This window comes from Gaeumannomyces tritici, assembly GCF_000145635.1.
Source record: "Gaeumannomyces tritici R3-111a-1 unplaced genomic scaffold supercont2.2, whole genome shotgun sequence".
Lineage (NCBI taxonomy): Eukaryota > Fungi > Ascomycota > Sordariomycetes > Magnaporthales > Magnaporthaceae > Gaeumannomyces > Gaeumannomyces tritici.
Genome location: NW_008804546.1, coordinates 5,601,245 through 5,614,892, shown reverse-complemented (window position 1 = coordinate 5,614,892; position 13,648 = coordinate 5,601,245). Strand labels below are relative to the sequence as shown.

Sequence of the window (13,648 nt, the reverse complement as noted above, 5' to 3'; positions counted from 1 at the left end):
GGTAGGGGGCCGCGCTCGACCGAGGCGGCGGCGGCGCTGCGCTCAGCGAAGCCGGCGCCCAGGGCGGCCTCGCGCACCTTGTTGATGTGGGCCAGGGCGAGTGTCAGGGCGCCCGAGACGAGGGTGGTGGTGGTGCTAGCGACTTCGGCCGGGGAGGTCTCCCGGATCAGGGCCTGTAGCGAGTCGAGGACGGCCGACTCGATGTGGGCGAACTGGGGCAGCTTCTTCGCGGCGGCGGCACGGGTGCGGCTGTTCTGGCTGGTGGCTGCGGCGTCGGCCATCTCGACGTCGCCGGCGGCATCTTTTCTCGGCCTGGGGTTGGGCGGGGAGGGGTACAGCCAGCGGGCGCGGTGGGCGTGTGCGGCAATGATGGCGACCTGGTTCAGGTTGCTGAGGGCCAGGTGGGCATTGACGTAGATCAGGATGTTGGCGATGGCCTTGGAGATGGGCAGGACGTCTCGGAGCAGGGCCCAGGCGCTGGGGTTGGTGTCGACGACGACGGCGAGGAGCGAGGGGATCTCGTCGACGTGGTGGACCTCGTAGTGCTCCGAGGCGTCGACGGCCTCGGCGGCGTTCATGGTCGCGGCGGACGCGGCAGAAAGCGGCGATCCGGTGGTTCGAAAGAGTGGGCGAGCGGTCGTCGCATCAAGGCTGCGTTTGTCCAAGTCAACGGTCAGGGATGGGGCGATATTGGGTCAGGGGTGCATGGAACTAAGCTTCAGGCGCGGTCGGTTAGGATTTCGCGCCCAGTAATCCCTGCCCGTGGTGGGCCTTTGGGTATAACGAAACGCCAGTGCACGTGATGGCGACGGCAATGACGCGGGATTTGGGGACGATCAAACACAGAAAGTAGCATAGATAGCGTCAAAGATGGACAGGAAAATTGAGTCATGGAAATAATAGCATTGAATATCGGAGAAAATCCCGCAGCATCTCAAGGCTATCCCAACCCGCGCTGCGGTCGTGGCTTACGTTTAGGTTGGGTAAAGTCAGGCCTTCTGCGCGCCAGCCCACTGTGGGCAGATTTAATGCCGCTATAGCGTCAGCGCGTCATTCGCTGGCTTTTCACCACCACAGCCTGTGTCATGATGGTGGGGTGTCAATCAAGAGCCAGCGCCTCCAGGCTAACACCATGGGCTCTCACTGATCTCTCACCATCCCTGCAGCCCGACCGACATAACCTACGAGCCAGGCTTTAAAGATAAAGCTCCAAGGGCAGACATTCCATACTGCATTTCTTCTCCAAAACCTACACGATCCTACTGCCGCCGCCTCAGGCGTCCGCCACAAGTCCTTGGGCAGAAGTTCCACTCGCCGAGCACAGATTTCATTCATCTGGTGATTCCGATTTGACTTGCTCATCTCCTTTTGGGACATCGACATCGGTCCTGGACATCATTGTACAAATACCGGACCAGGCTGGGCTTTCTCACTGCCGTCTTGGCTTGACGCAAGCCACCAAAGCGAACATTCAGGGGGGGAAACGAGCCTATTGCGAGCGGCTGCAAAGCTGCTGTGCAACGCAGAACAAAAAATCATGGCAGCCTCCGCTGCAGTGGCAGATAATGCTGCCACTACCGCCGTCACGGCGCCCACAGCTGACAGTACGGCCGCCGCCAGCCGCGAGGATCAACTGCTGCTCCTGCTGGCGCGACTGATGGAAGGCGGACAAGAGGACGACGAAACGTGCCGGGACCTGGACCAGCTGACCAAGCTGCTCAACGATGATCTCGATGTGGCCAAGCGCGGCAAGGCGTCTGTGTGCTCTGCCATCGATAGTGACTGCGTCGACACTCTGCTGGGCTACCTCGACATGAGGCAGCACGAGGCTGTGAAGGGACATGCCTTGCTTGCCGCCTCGGCCTACCTTAAGGCTGCCGGCGAGGACGGCAACCGCAAGCTGTCCGAATTCTTCTACGATCGCGTTAAACGGGGCACGTACGACGACTTTATCGTCGCCTTCTGCGTCGCATCAACCATGTTCCCCGTCGTGCCGGACCTCGTCAAAGAGCTGTTCCTGAGCGAGGGCTTCCTGCCAACCCTCGGCCCGCTTATGAGGCGCAAATGGAAGAGCAGAAAGGTCGAGACCGCTTGTTTGGACCTGCTTAACGCCGCATGTCTCAATAGCGAATGTCGGGTAGCCGTTCAGAAATACTGCGTCGAATGGTTAGAGGAGATTGTGGACCAGGACCCGGATGATTTTGCTAAGACCATGCACACTACGGAGCCAGATGTTCACGTCACGCAGCCGGGGTCCATTTCTATGAGGAAGCACTCGGAGCATGTCCAAATCCTGGCCGCTGTGATCCTGACAAAGCTCAAGGTAACCCATCATACCCTGCGCCGCTGTTTAGAGCAAACATTGACTGACCTAGACTTGATGGCAACAAAAAGGCAACACAACAACCGCAGTCTACCACCGAGATGTCTGGCGAGAGGGTCCAGCAGGCCACCACCAGCATTGAAGACCTAAGCAGCATGCTCACCAAAGTTCTCCTCAGAGACCCCGAGAACAACCGGAATAGCTCCATCGAGGGCCTCGCATACGCCTCCCTGCAGCCCAAAGTAAAAGACGTCCTCTCCAAAGACGCCGAATTCCTCAAAGCCCTCGTCCGGACTCTACAGGAGGCGCCGCCTCGCTCCCCCCTAACCTACGGGGCGCTCAGCATTGCCGTCAACCTGACGCGGTACCAGCCGGCGCAATCCGAGGAGGGGAAACGCATCGCGCAGCTCAAGGCCTACGCCAACGCGGCTGGCAAGCTCCAGCGAGATCCGCTCAACGAGGACGAACAGGTCTCGGGTCGGTGCCTGCGTCTGTTCGACGCGGGAATCACGCCTGTGCTGGTCTCGCATAGCAAAAACGGCTCTGCCGCCTCCCTATCCCTGATCATCAACATCATCTACGCTCTGTCCGTCACCCCGAAGCTCCGCGGCCAGCTCGCGCAGCAGGGCGCCGTACGCCTGCTTATCGGCGCCTGGAACGCCCTGCCCGCCGCTGGTGCCGACTCCAGCCTCGCGCAGGCCCGCCGTGTCGCCGCGCAGGCCCTCGCCCGCATCCTCATCTCCACCAACCCCGCCCTCGTATTTGGCGGCACGCGCCCGACGCCCATGAGCGCGGCCATCCGCCCGCTAGCGTCCATCGTGCCGCCGGACCCGGACGCGCCCGCGGGCGAGGCGCGCGACCTACTCCCGACCTTTGAGGCCCTCATGGCGCTGACCAACCTGGCGTCCACCGAGGACCCGGGCACGCGCGCGGCCCTGGTTCGCGCCGTCTTCGCCGACGCCGAGGAGCAGCTGCTGTGCGCCAACGCGCGCGTCTCGCGCGCCGCCACCGAGCTCGTCTGCAACCTGGCCCAGGCGCCCGAGGGCGCGGCCTACTTCGCCGACGGCACCCCGCAGGCCGCGACGCGCGTCCACGTCATGCTGGCGCTGGCCGACGCCGAGGACGACGGCACGCGCGCCGCGGCCGGCGGCGCCCTGGCCAACCTGTCGGCCCACGAGGCCGTCGTCGACGCCGTCGTGGCCCGCGACCGCGGCGTCCGCATCCTCCTGGGCCTGTGCGCCGACGACAGCGAGGACCTGAGGCAGCGCGGCGCCTTTGCGCTGCTCAACATGGCCGCCGCGGCCGGCGCCGTCGGGTCGCGCGCCCGCGACAAGATCAAGGCCGAGGACGGCGCGCAGATACTGACCGACTGCGCCAAGAAGACGCGCAGCCCCGAGGTGCTCGAGGTCGCCGTCGCCGCGCTCAAGGCGCTGCTCGAGGCGGAGTAAAGGGAGGGGGGGTAGGGAGCAGTGCTGGCGTTCTTGTTATGGCTGGGTCATGGTTTTGTGCGTTGCGGTTTATGATGTCGCTAGAACGTTTGTGCGACGGACGAGCTCGCGATGATTTGATCCGTTTCTTTATCTCAACTCTGGGCGTTTTATGTGCTTTGATGTCACCTTCACGAATGGGAACAGAAGTCATCGCGGAAAGGGAAATAGGAACCCAAAGGACCCTCTCGAAGATGCTGGGATTTTATACCTCGGAAGCTAGCTGGCCAACGACGTTTAGCCAGTAATTATTACAATTGGCCTCCTGCTTCCCCTATCCTGACTCCTGGCACTCAAGGCTCTGCCGCCAAAGGCCCATCCTCGGCCCCATCCTTCCCAGCCCCAGCGGCGCCCTTGGCCGCGGGGGCGGCGCCAACACGGTTGAGCACCGCGACGCCCTCGACGTGGAACGTCTGGGGGAAGAAGTCAAAGCCGCGGATGCTCTCGACCTCGTACCTCGGCCCGCCCTCGGGCCTCTCCTCACCGTCGACGTGGCCGCGCGACAGGACGCCGACGTCGCGGGCCTGCGTGTGGACGTTGCAGCTGACGTACAGGACGCGGCGGGGCCCAAAGGCGAGCAGCTGGCGCAGGAAGGGCGCGTCGCAGCCCTTGCGCGGCGGGTCCAGCACCACGACGGTCGCGTCCGGGTCCATGTTCGCGGGCGCGCCCTCGGAGAAGAGGCGGGCGGCGTCGTTGGCGACGAAGCTGACCTTGTTCTGTAGGCCGTTGAGGACGGCGTTCCGGCCGGCCTTGCGGATCGCCTTCTCGTCAATGTCGATGCCGATGCTAGACTTGTCGCCGGCGCCGAAGATGGGCGACAGCGCGATGGTGAAGAGGCCCGAGCCGCTGTAGGCGTCGATGAGGTTCCGGACGGCGGGGGTGGCGCTGTCGCTGTCGCTGCCGCCGTCCGTTGGGGCCGGTGGGAGGATGTGTTCGCGGACGTATGCTGTGAACTTGGGGAGGATGGAGTTGTTGTTCTGGAAGAAGGAGTTGGCCTCATTCTCAAAGACAAAGTCGTCAACGTACTCGGTGGACGTGCCCTTGGGGTTCGAGATACACGTCTTGACGTCGACGTATCTGTCCGTCTCCGTCCTGACCGCCTCGGCAGGTAGGTCCCCGGGCACAGAGGCCACGCTGTTGCCCTCGGCGTCGACCGTCTTGGGGAAGCGCCGGGTGCTCTCGCGTAGCAGGATGGTGGCGCCGCGACTGTAGTTGCCGTACTCGACGGCCATCCGGGCGCGCTCCCTCTTCATTCCGCGGCGCACGGCGTCGGTGCCGATGGGGCAGTCCTCGATGTCGATTGTGCGCCGCCTACCTTTAAGCATGAAGCCGATGTCGGGCAAGGCCGCCAGCGGCTTTGCCTTGCGAGTCTGAAAGCCGTCAAAGTGCGGCGTCAGCTTGGTGCGGTAGCCGTACTGGAGCGGGCTCCCTATGGTGTCGCCGACGGGCGGCAGCAACGCCGGCGGCAGGCCCGAGAAGTGGGCAAAGGCGCGCTCGACGACGCGGCGCTTGTGCGCGAGCTGGTCCGTGTACGACAGCGGCTGGAAGTTGCAGCCGCCGCAGCGGCCGTAGTACTGGCACGTCACCCTCGAGTCGTCGCGCATGGGCGACGGCGACACGACCGAGACGAGGTCGGCCAGACTGTGCCGCTGGCGCGCGGGCCCGTGGCGGAACACCCTCACGCGCACCGTGTCGCCGGGGAAGGCGAAGGGCACGACGTAGACGTGGCCCGAACCCTCCTGCAGGGCCAGGCCGTCGCCTGTCGACGACTGCTCCACGACCCTGACGTCGAACTCGACGCCCGCCTCGGGCAGCGGCGGCTGGTCGTCCTTGCCGGCCAGGTCCAGCGTGGCCAGCAGGTCCTCGATCTCGGCCGCCAGGACCTCCTCGTTGCCGCCCTCCTTGACCTTTTTCTTGTCCTTTTTGACCTTTTTAGCGGTTTTGCCTGGGCCCCTGTTGCCCTCTGCCGGCCGCTTCGGGGGTCTTGAGTCTGATGGTCTGGACGAGCCCGTATCATGTACAGTGAGGCTAGCCGCTGGGGCAGCCGCGGGAGTGGCTTGTGAGGCCATCTTGAATTTTCGTGGGACTTGCCAAGGCCTCGAAGAGACGCTGCGAATAGTCAGGCTAGGCTTCCAAATCCTAGTTGATAGCCTTCTTAGTACCTTTTGCATTGGATGACAGGGTTATTCTTTACATGTCAAGATGGAAATCCGCATCTCAAAGGAATTTTCTCTCATAGAGCTCCTGCCGCTAATGTTGGTGTAGCTCCAGCGCCTGCATAAGGCCCAGAAAAATTCAATTGCCCCCACGCGGCGATGCGCCCCAACCCGCCAACCAGGTCTGTCCCTGTCATTGTGGAGGCTGTGGGGAGCTTGTGTCCAATCATAAAAACACGATTGGAATTGCCTGACGTTCTTTTTTGACGTGAACCTGCGCCAAAATGCGCTGCGGCTCGTTGCCGGCTCGACTTGTATCCGCCAAGATCAAAGTTCAACTTAGAGGAACGGACTTTGGGAACGGGAAAGATATTAATGGGATTGAAAGTGAAGTGAGCAATGAGTGCATAGAAGTACCTACCTTATCATGATTCCTGAGAGGAATATTAGAGACAACAAGACCTACTGTGTAGATTGACTCCCGCACGGCTTCACAGGCGTGCTTCAACCTTAATCCAAGCCCTAGTTTGATTTCCATCAAACAGTCACTCTTGGCCAGTTATTCCAGCAGATACCAGCGATGCCTTTCTTTGTCACCTTGCCATGGGCACCACGGAGAGGTCGCGTGAGTCCGACACAGGTCTCCATTCGAGGTCAGCAGGGCGGCCAGGATGCTATCTCGCCTGCCAGATTACCTAATTGGGTCTAATATGGGGATACACTAGCGGCTGTCGGTCAGGGGCGGCCGATCAGTCTTATCACGAGTCGTCGAGACCGACAAGCCGAGACGGCCGCAACATTTCTTGGAGTCTTTTGTTTCCTCCAGGTGCTTGTCTTTGCTAGACTATTCCACGGTTTTCTTGCTAGATTCTATAGACAAGGACCTTCGCTTAGAGCCTGCGCCTGCTTCAATTCTTGCCCGTTTCTACTTGGAGAAGCGAGCTGCCCCTTATCAGTTACATTCCAGCGTCCGGAATCGGCACAATGCGTTAGTAATGCCGCCCATTCCGGGCCAACTCACAGCAAAACAAAATTCCTAACAAATTCCATGATAGCTTCCCACAAACGGCTAGCAGAACAGCTGCTACTACCGCTACTCGCATCTCACAGCTGGCACCATGCCTCTGCATCGCCGACGTACTCCTACCAGGAGCCCGTCGCGAACGCCCAGCACTCCAAGGGCGCCGTGGCCAGCGAGAGCAGGATATGCTCGCAGATCGGCGTCGACCTGATGCGGCGTGGGGGTAACGCCGCCGACGCCATGGTGGGCACGAACCTATGCATCGGTGTCGTGAGCATGTACCACAGCGGCATCGGCGGCGGCGGCTTCATGCTGGTCCGCGGCGCCGACGGTAGCCACGAGGTCATTGACTACCGCGAGACGGCCCCGGCTGCCGCCAGTGAGGACATGTACAGGAATAACGTGGCAGGCAGCGTCTATGGCGGGCTCTCTGTCGGCATCCCCGGGGAGCTTAGGGGGCTTGAGTACCTGCACAGCAAATACGGGGCAGGTATCCCTTTTGCATGGTTTGTGGGTGGTGGTAAATACTAACTGTAGTTCCCGTCATAGTCATTGCCATGGAGAGCAGTCGTCAACCCGTCCGTCAAAGTGGCTCGGGATGGCTTCCCAGGTGGGACTTCCAAATATCGAGATTCAACGTCATAGAACCTCCTAGATGTGCTTGGCTAACTTCATGCTCAGTCACCGAGGATCTGGTCCGCTATATGGCCCAGGCCCTGAAAACTTCTCCGACCAATTTTCTGGTTGATGATCCGGCATGGGCTGAGGACTTTGCCCCGAACGGTGAGAAATGGTCGCTTGTTAGAATTGGCGCACAGCCAATACCTCGCCGGCTAAACTTGGCACTGACTCTGTGTTATTATAGGCACTTTATTGAAGCTGGGAGACACCATTACAAGAAAGAGATTTGCCAAGTAAGAATCCTCTACCTTCGTTTATTGTCCCCCACACATCCTCTCCTTTATGGCTGTCTCTTTTCACTAACGTCCCCTACTCGCACAAGGACTCTGGAGAAGATCGGACGGCACGGCGCAGACGCATTTTACAAGGGCGAGATCGGTAAGCCTCTCCCACAGCCCCTCCCCTCCCCTCCCATAACTAACACCCACCCCATCCAGCCGAATCCATCATCTCCCTCATCCGCGCCACAAACGGCACCATGACGCTCGCCGACCTGGCGTCATACAGCGTCACAACCCCGCCCGCCGTCAGCGTCGAGTACCGCGGCTACCGCGTCTGGTCGACGCCGTCGCCCACCAGCGGCGCCGTGTGCCTGTCCATCCTCAAGACGATGGAGCAGTACCCGCGCGCGGACCTGCTCGCCGACGCGAACCTCACCACGCACCGCTTCGCCGAGGCCCTCCGCTTCGGCTACGCCGCCCGCTCGCGCCTGGGCGACCCGGCCTTTGTGCCCGACGCGGCCGCGCTCGAGCGCCGCTTGCTGACCGGGTCCTTTGCCGCGTCCACCAGGCGCCGCATCCTCGACGGCGCCACCCAGCCCGTCGAGGCGTACGGGCCCGACACCGAGCCGTCAGCCCAACACCACCACTACGCCAACCCGGGCCACGGCACCTCCCACATCGTCACGGCCGACTCGACCGGGCTCGCCGTCACCAGCACCACGACCGTCAACCTCCTCTTCGGCGCCCACCTCATGACGCCCGACACGGGGATAGTGCTCAACGACGAGATGAACGACTTCAGCATCCCCGGCGTCCGCAACGAGTTCGGCTTCGAGCCCAGCCCGTCAAACTACGTCCGCGCCGGCAAGAGGCCCCTGTCCAGCATCGCGCCGCTGATAGCCGAGCACGCGTCCAACGGGTCGCTCGTCCTGGCCGTCGGCGCCGCGGGCGGGTCCCGCATCCTCAGCAGCGCCTGCCAGGTCGCCTGGCGCGTACTTGAGCCGGGGGTGCTCGCGGGGGGCCGCAGCGGGGAGGAAGGTGCCGCCGCCGCCGCCGCCGCCGCCGCCGCCGCCGACGACGACGATGACGACCTGGTCCGGGCCGTGGCGCGCCCGCGCATGCACGACCAGCTCATGCCCAACACCGTCACCTTCGAGTACCCCTTTGACAACGCCACCGTCGCCAGCATGGCCGCCAGGGGCCACAACGTCACCTGGGTCGGGCCCATCTACAGCGCCGTTCAGGGGATCCAGAGGCTGTGGGACGGCACGCTGCTCCCCGCCAGTGAGGTGAGGCAGAAGAACAGTGGGGGGTTGAGTATATAAGCGAGAGTTCGTTCTCTTGTGCTGCTCAAAGGTGCCGTTTGGATATCTGCAGTCGCATTTCCTTCCCATGGGGTTTTCGCATACTAGCATCGCCGACTTGGACAACCATGTCCCTAAACATAGACTCACTGCTGCTGTTGTCCATAGACATGGCAAACTACACACGCGTGGACAATTAAACAGTATATGCACCATGCGCCGCGCTCCTTCCGTTTATACTCTGGGAGTTTAGTGTAGAACAAATAAAGGGGGTATCGAGTAGTGAAAACGGGAATGCAGAACGGCCTTGTTGCGGATTGCATCTTTAGCACGCTCGTCAACCGAAATTGCAGGGGGGGCCTACCCAAGCACGATAGGAACCATGCCTCTTCAAGCCAAAGAAAGAGCTACTAGCTTCTCCATCTGCGCAACCCACTTCTTAGCAAATTCCTCCTCGGTGAATCTCTTGGCCGACTGGCGCGCCCGCTTCCTGATAGCCAGAGGGTCGGGGTGCGAGAGTGCCTTCTGGAAGGCATCTGCGAACTCGGTCGAGGTGGTGGCGTGGAAACCTATGCGGCGGGTTAGTCGGGAGTTCAATCACAACCAAACATGGTAGCACTTACCGGTCGGCTCTCCGTCAATAGCGGTGACGATGTCCAGCTTGGGGCCTCCGCTGTCGTGGACGACCGAGATGAGCCCGGCGGCCTGATACTCGACAACCCCGATACCAAAGTGCTCGTTCCACATGCCGTTGACGCCCACAGAAGCTTTGCGCAGCCATTGCAGAATCTCGGGCCACGTAGCGTCCAGGTGGAATTGAACCTGCTCCTTGATATGCAGCTCATTGACCAGCAGCCTTAGCTTGTAGACGCGCTTCGCGTCGTGGTCGTCGCGGACGCTACCGATGAGCACGAGCTTGGAATCCTTGGCCGTCTCCGATCCGGCCTTAAAGAACTCGGCGAACGCCTGGATGATGAGCTGATGGTTCTTCTCGGGCCGGAACTGGGCAATGTACACCAGCACTTTCCCCCTAGCCTCCTCGCTCTTGGACGAGACCTCGACGTCCTGCTCCAGCTCGCTGACCGCGACGGGCGGGTACACAACCGCGATCTGGGTCGCCTTTGTGTTCTTGCTCCGGCGGGGGCCCCACAGCTTCTGGATATGCGCCTGGGTCCAAGTCGAGTTGGTCATGACCACGTCGATGGATGCGCCCATGCGCGAGTACGCCTGGGCAAACAGCTGCCAATATATCTTCTTGGCTGTGCCCCTGGTTCCTGTCCCCTTGCCGGCGTTGACACCCAGAGAGCCCGTCTTGGAGCTAGGATCTAGGGACTCGAGCATATCGGTCGATATGGTTGGATAGTGGACGTAGGCGCCGGTCGGTACGTGCGAGAACAGCCACTTGGACAGACCAAGAGCAAAGGCGTATCCCATCGTGTCGACGAAAATGTCGGGGGCAAGCAGCGAGAAGGCATCCCAGGCCATGATGATGGATCCGAAGGACTGTCCGGCAAGGGTGAAGTGCGGCCATGTCGAGGCGAGGACCCAGTGTCTGGTCGACAAGTAAAGGAACTGAACGGCAGGGGCGTGGAGGCGGATGTTGAAACGGCTCTGTAGGAGGTATTCGGTTAGCTGGCCTCCTGGAAAGATTTACTGCTGGCGGGACAGGTACAGACCTCGACCCTCGATAGAATAGCACTCTTGGTGGCCTCGTGGTCGCCTGTGTAGACGATGCACTTTGCCTTGGGCCACCGCTTCTGTGTCGCTCTAATGGCAGCCCACAGAACTCTTTCGCCTCCGCCGCCAGCGTTGCTACACACACGAGGTCAAAGTTAGCTGCGGCAGCCTTCAGATGACACAAGCAGCTCAGGGTAGCACAAACCAGAAAGGGTGAAAGAAGCCCACGACCCCGTCCCACTCTTTCTCGCCCTTGGCTCCGTTGTCGGCGGTACCGGAGTTCTGTGGCCCGAGGGGTTGTTGCATGCTCCGGGAGACACTGTCTCTCTCGTCCGCCTCCATTATCTCGATAACCTGGTGGCGGCGGCCCTCAGTCTTGCGTCGCAGGTACCAGCCGAAGCCGGCACCGATGGCACGCCAGAGCCAGGGCAGGAGGAAGAGGGCGACCAGCGGCATGGCGGCGGCGGCGGCGGACGCGATGTTGTACTTGGAGGAGGACATGCCGCAGGGAGCCTGGGTGCTGCAGCTGGCGTCGCCGCTCACGCCAAAGCCGTCCATTGTGGGTTTTTGGCGTTTGGGGCCTGGGGAGCGGTTTCGGAGGACCGAAGCCCTGGAAAGGCGAGAGAGGACAGACAGGAGGCGGGCGGGAAAGCGAATGAATCGAGGACGTGAAGAATCCAACGGGTTCGGCTTCGGCACGCAGCCTAGACTGGGAGCCCCCTGTGTTGGTGACAGAGGGGAAGGTGTTGTTAGGGTGGCGGTGGGTTTTCTTGCTTAGAAGACGACAAATGATGCATGTCGGTTGACGTCGGCGGCCTGCAGCAGCTGTTGCCTTCCTCCACTCAAGCTTCCACGTTGCATGTGCTCGTTATTTAAGGAGCCGCCCCATCCAGCCCCACACGAGCTCCGGCATTGGCAACGGGAGTGGGTGGATCAAACGTCGATCTCAGCCCGTGAATGGCTGTTGATATTGTTCTGGACGAACTTGCAGAACCGCGAGCACGAGGAGGGCAGAAGTGACTGGTTGGGATTCCGTCAGTCCAGCCGGAATGGACTAGACCAGATTTGATGTTTTATATATCCTGCAAAATGGAATGCATTCTTTGAAATCGGCCCAGGCGTCGTCTTGTTCGCTCGACAATTCCATTCGGAATTTCCCACACTGGAATACAGTTGACCCATTGTGGGTGACGTCCCCACCCAGCCCAGCTTCTGATCGCTCGACACACCTCACCCTACATGAACCCGATCTCGTCACCTGGTCGCACTCAACCCGGCAAACCAAACTGCTTCAAGGACATGAGATTGTGTCAGCTAGCCGTTTAACAGACGGCAGGCTGTGGGCAAATGGCTGCAACACGTGCAACACCATAATCTTGATTGCCTGTGGAGACATCAAAAGTGACAAATAGGGCACAAAAAACTCTGCCTCAGCACTCGTAGCCCACCATGATGGCCATGCGGCTCTCACGCCAGCTGGGCGCCACAATCTCACAACCCCTTTTACGACCCCGGCCCTGTCCACACCTCCAGTCAGGTGCCTCCCTCTTCCTCCGCCATGGCCTCGTGCCGGCAGCAGCCACATCCGCCTCCACGGGGCGGCGGCACATACACCTCATACAAGGCGCCGTCGAGACGGCCGAGTCGCTCATCACCTCGCTACACACAATCACCGGCACGCCCTGGTACGTCACGATCCCGCTGGTCGCCATGGCCGTGAACCTGACGCGTCTGCCCTTCACGGTGCACGCGCAACGCCTGGCCCTCCGCCGTGGCGGCCTGGCGCCGCTGCTGCACGCCTGGCTGTCCACCCACGCCGCCGCCGCCGCCGGCGGAAAGCGCGCGGATGTCGACAAGAACCTCGCGAGGACCGAGAAGCGCATCATGCGCGATCACGGGCTGCAGAAGTGGAAGTACGCCAGCAGCCTGCTCGCCTTCCCCGTCTGGCTCACCGCCATCGAGGCCATCCGGAGGCTGTGCGGCGGGCCCACGGGGCTTCTGGGGCAGATGCTCTTCTCTGAGCCTGCATTGGGCCTTGAAACTGCGATCGAGGGCCTTTCGGGCGCGGCGGCTGCGGCCGGCGCCAGCTTTGACGCCTCGCTAGCCACCGGTGGGGCGCTCTGGTTTCCCGACCTGACGGTGGCGGACCCGTACCACGTGCTGCCCATGCTCTTGTCCGCCGTCATGTTTCACAACGTTAGGCCGAAGACCGCGGCGGGCCTTCGAGCTATGATTTCGCCCGATAAAGCACACCCCTCTCTCAAAGGCTGGAGGGGAGCGCTGAGGAGGAGCGTCGTCCTGCTGGCTGTGTCGATTGGCCCCATCACTATGGACATGCCGGCCGCCTTGCATCTGTACTGGCTGTGCTCGGCCAGTTTCGGTGCCATAACCACAGAGCTCGTGAACTTGGCTATTCCCCTTCCGAAACCAATCTCGAGGTGCAAGGGCAAAGATAGACTGTTGGTTATGCCGCGCCGCGCAACCTGAAGCAGGCTCGTGGGCACAAGGTCTCACGCATGTTCGGTCAGGGGTAAAGAAAAAAAAAAAAAGCTTTAGAGAAATTGAAGGTGAAAAATCAAAACGTTGAAAGAGAAATCAGAACCTGGCCGCATCGGTTGAACTAAACAAACTGGGCCCTAGGCACTACGTAAGAGCGCCTAGGTACCTGCATAATGCTAGCTGGTGTCCCCAAAAGGCCGTGAGATAACGCTACAACGGCGCATGCATGGGCGATGGTGAGGGCCGGCAACTGACATCGCCTTAGGAGCCGGGCACCTT

General features: G+C 61.2%; 7 protein-coding genes across 7 annotated transcripts in view; 3 read left to right on the top strand and 4 right to left on the bottom strand.

The window, feature by feature from the left end:
* Positions 1–578, bottom strand: part of GGTG_04448 (RNA polymerase II transcription factor B subunit 4) — a gene marked incomplete at both ends in the record, with an annotated part of 1,778 nt that extends 1,200 nt beyond the window's left edge. Inside the window, one exon of the mRNA XM_009222245.1 lies at positions 21–578. Coding sequence (XP_009220509.1) covers positions 21–578 — 558 coding nt within the window. The remainder of the gene's footprint in view (positions 1–20) is intronic.
* Positions 579–989: 411 nt separating this feature from the next.
* Positions 990–1,362, bottom strand: GGTG_04447 (hypothetical protein; the record flags this gene model as incomplete). The annotated part of the gene is made up of 2 exons (XM_009222244.1): positions 990–1,013; positions 1,186–1,362. 2 exons carry the CDS (start codon positions 1,360–1,362, stop codon positions 990–992), a joined length of 201 nt encoding a protein of 66 aa, XP_009220508.1.
* GGTG_04446 (hypothetical protein) lies at positions 1,076–4,116 on the top strand. The gene is made up of 2 exons (XM_009222243.1): positions 1,076–2,323; positions 2,395–4,116. Exons 1-2 carry the CDS (start codon positions 1,538–1,540, stop codon positions 3,769–3,771), a joined length of 2,163 nt encoding a protein of 720 aa, XP_009220507.1. The 5' UTR covers positions 1,076–1,537; the 3' UTR covers positions 3,772–4,116.
* On the bottom strand, positions 3,932–6,126 carry GGTG_04445 (tRNA (uracil-5-)-methyltransferase). Its single transcript, XM_009222242.1, has one exon. It carries the CDS (start codon positions 5,979–5,981, stop codon positions 4,104–4,106), a length of 1,878 nt encoding a protein of 625 aa, XP_009220506.1. The 5' UTR covers positions 5,982–6,126; the 3' UTR covers positions 3,932–4,103.
* Positions 6,127–6,699: 573 nt separating this feature from the next.
* On the top strand, positions 6,700–9,542 carry GGTG_04444 (gamma-glutamyltransferase). The gene is made up of 7 exons (XM_009222241.1): positions 6,700–6,954; positions 7,022–7,473; positions 7,537–7,597; positions 7,669–7,770; positions 7,853–7,901; positions 7,991–8,046; positions 8,106–9,542. The coding sequence occupies exons 1-7, from the start codon at positions 6,951–6,953 to the stop codon at positions 9,212–9,214; spliced, it is 1,833 nt and encodes a 610-aa protein (XP_009220505.1). The 5' UTR covers positions 6,700–6,950; the 3' UTR covers positions 9,215–9,542.
* GGTG_04443 (hypothetical protein) lies at positions 8,979–11,897 on the bottom strand. The gene is made up of 4 exons (XM_009222240.1): positions 11,076–11,897; positions 10,870–11,005; positions 9,817–10,804; positions 8,979–9,762 (listed from the first exon to the last, which is right to left on the bottom strand). Exons 1-4 carry the CDS (start codon positions 11,426–11,428, stop codon positions 9,584–9,586), a joined length of 1,656 nt encoding a protein of 551 aa, XP_009220504.1. The 5' UTR covers positions 11,429–11,897; the 3' UTR covers positions 8,979–9,583.
* On the top strand, positions 11,850–13,586 carry GGTG_04442 (hypothetical protein). The gene has a single exon (XM_009222239.1). The coding sequence runs from the start codon at positions 12,320–12,322 to the stop codon at positions 13,355–13,357; it is 1,038 nt and encodes a 345-aa protein (XP_009220503.1). The 5' UTR covers positions 11,850–12,319; the 3' UTR covers positions 13,358–13,586.
* Positions 13,587–13,648: the final 62 nt, after the last annotated feature.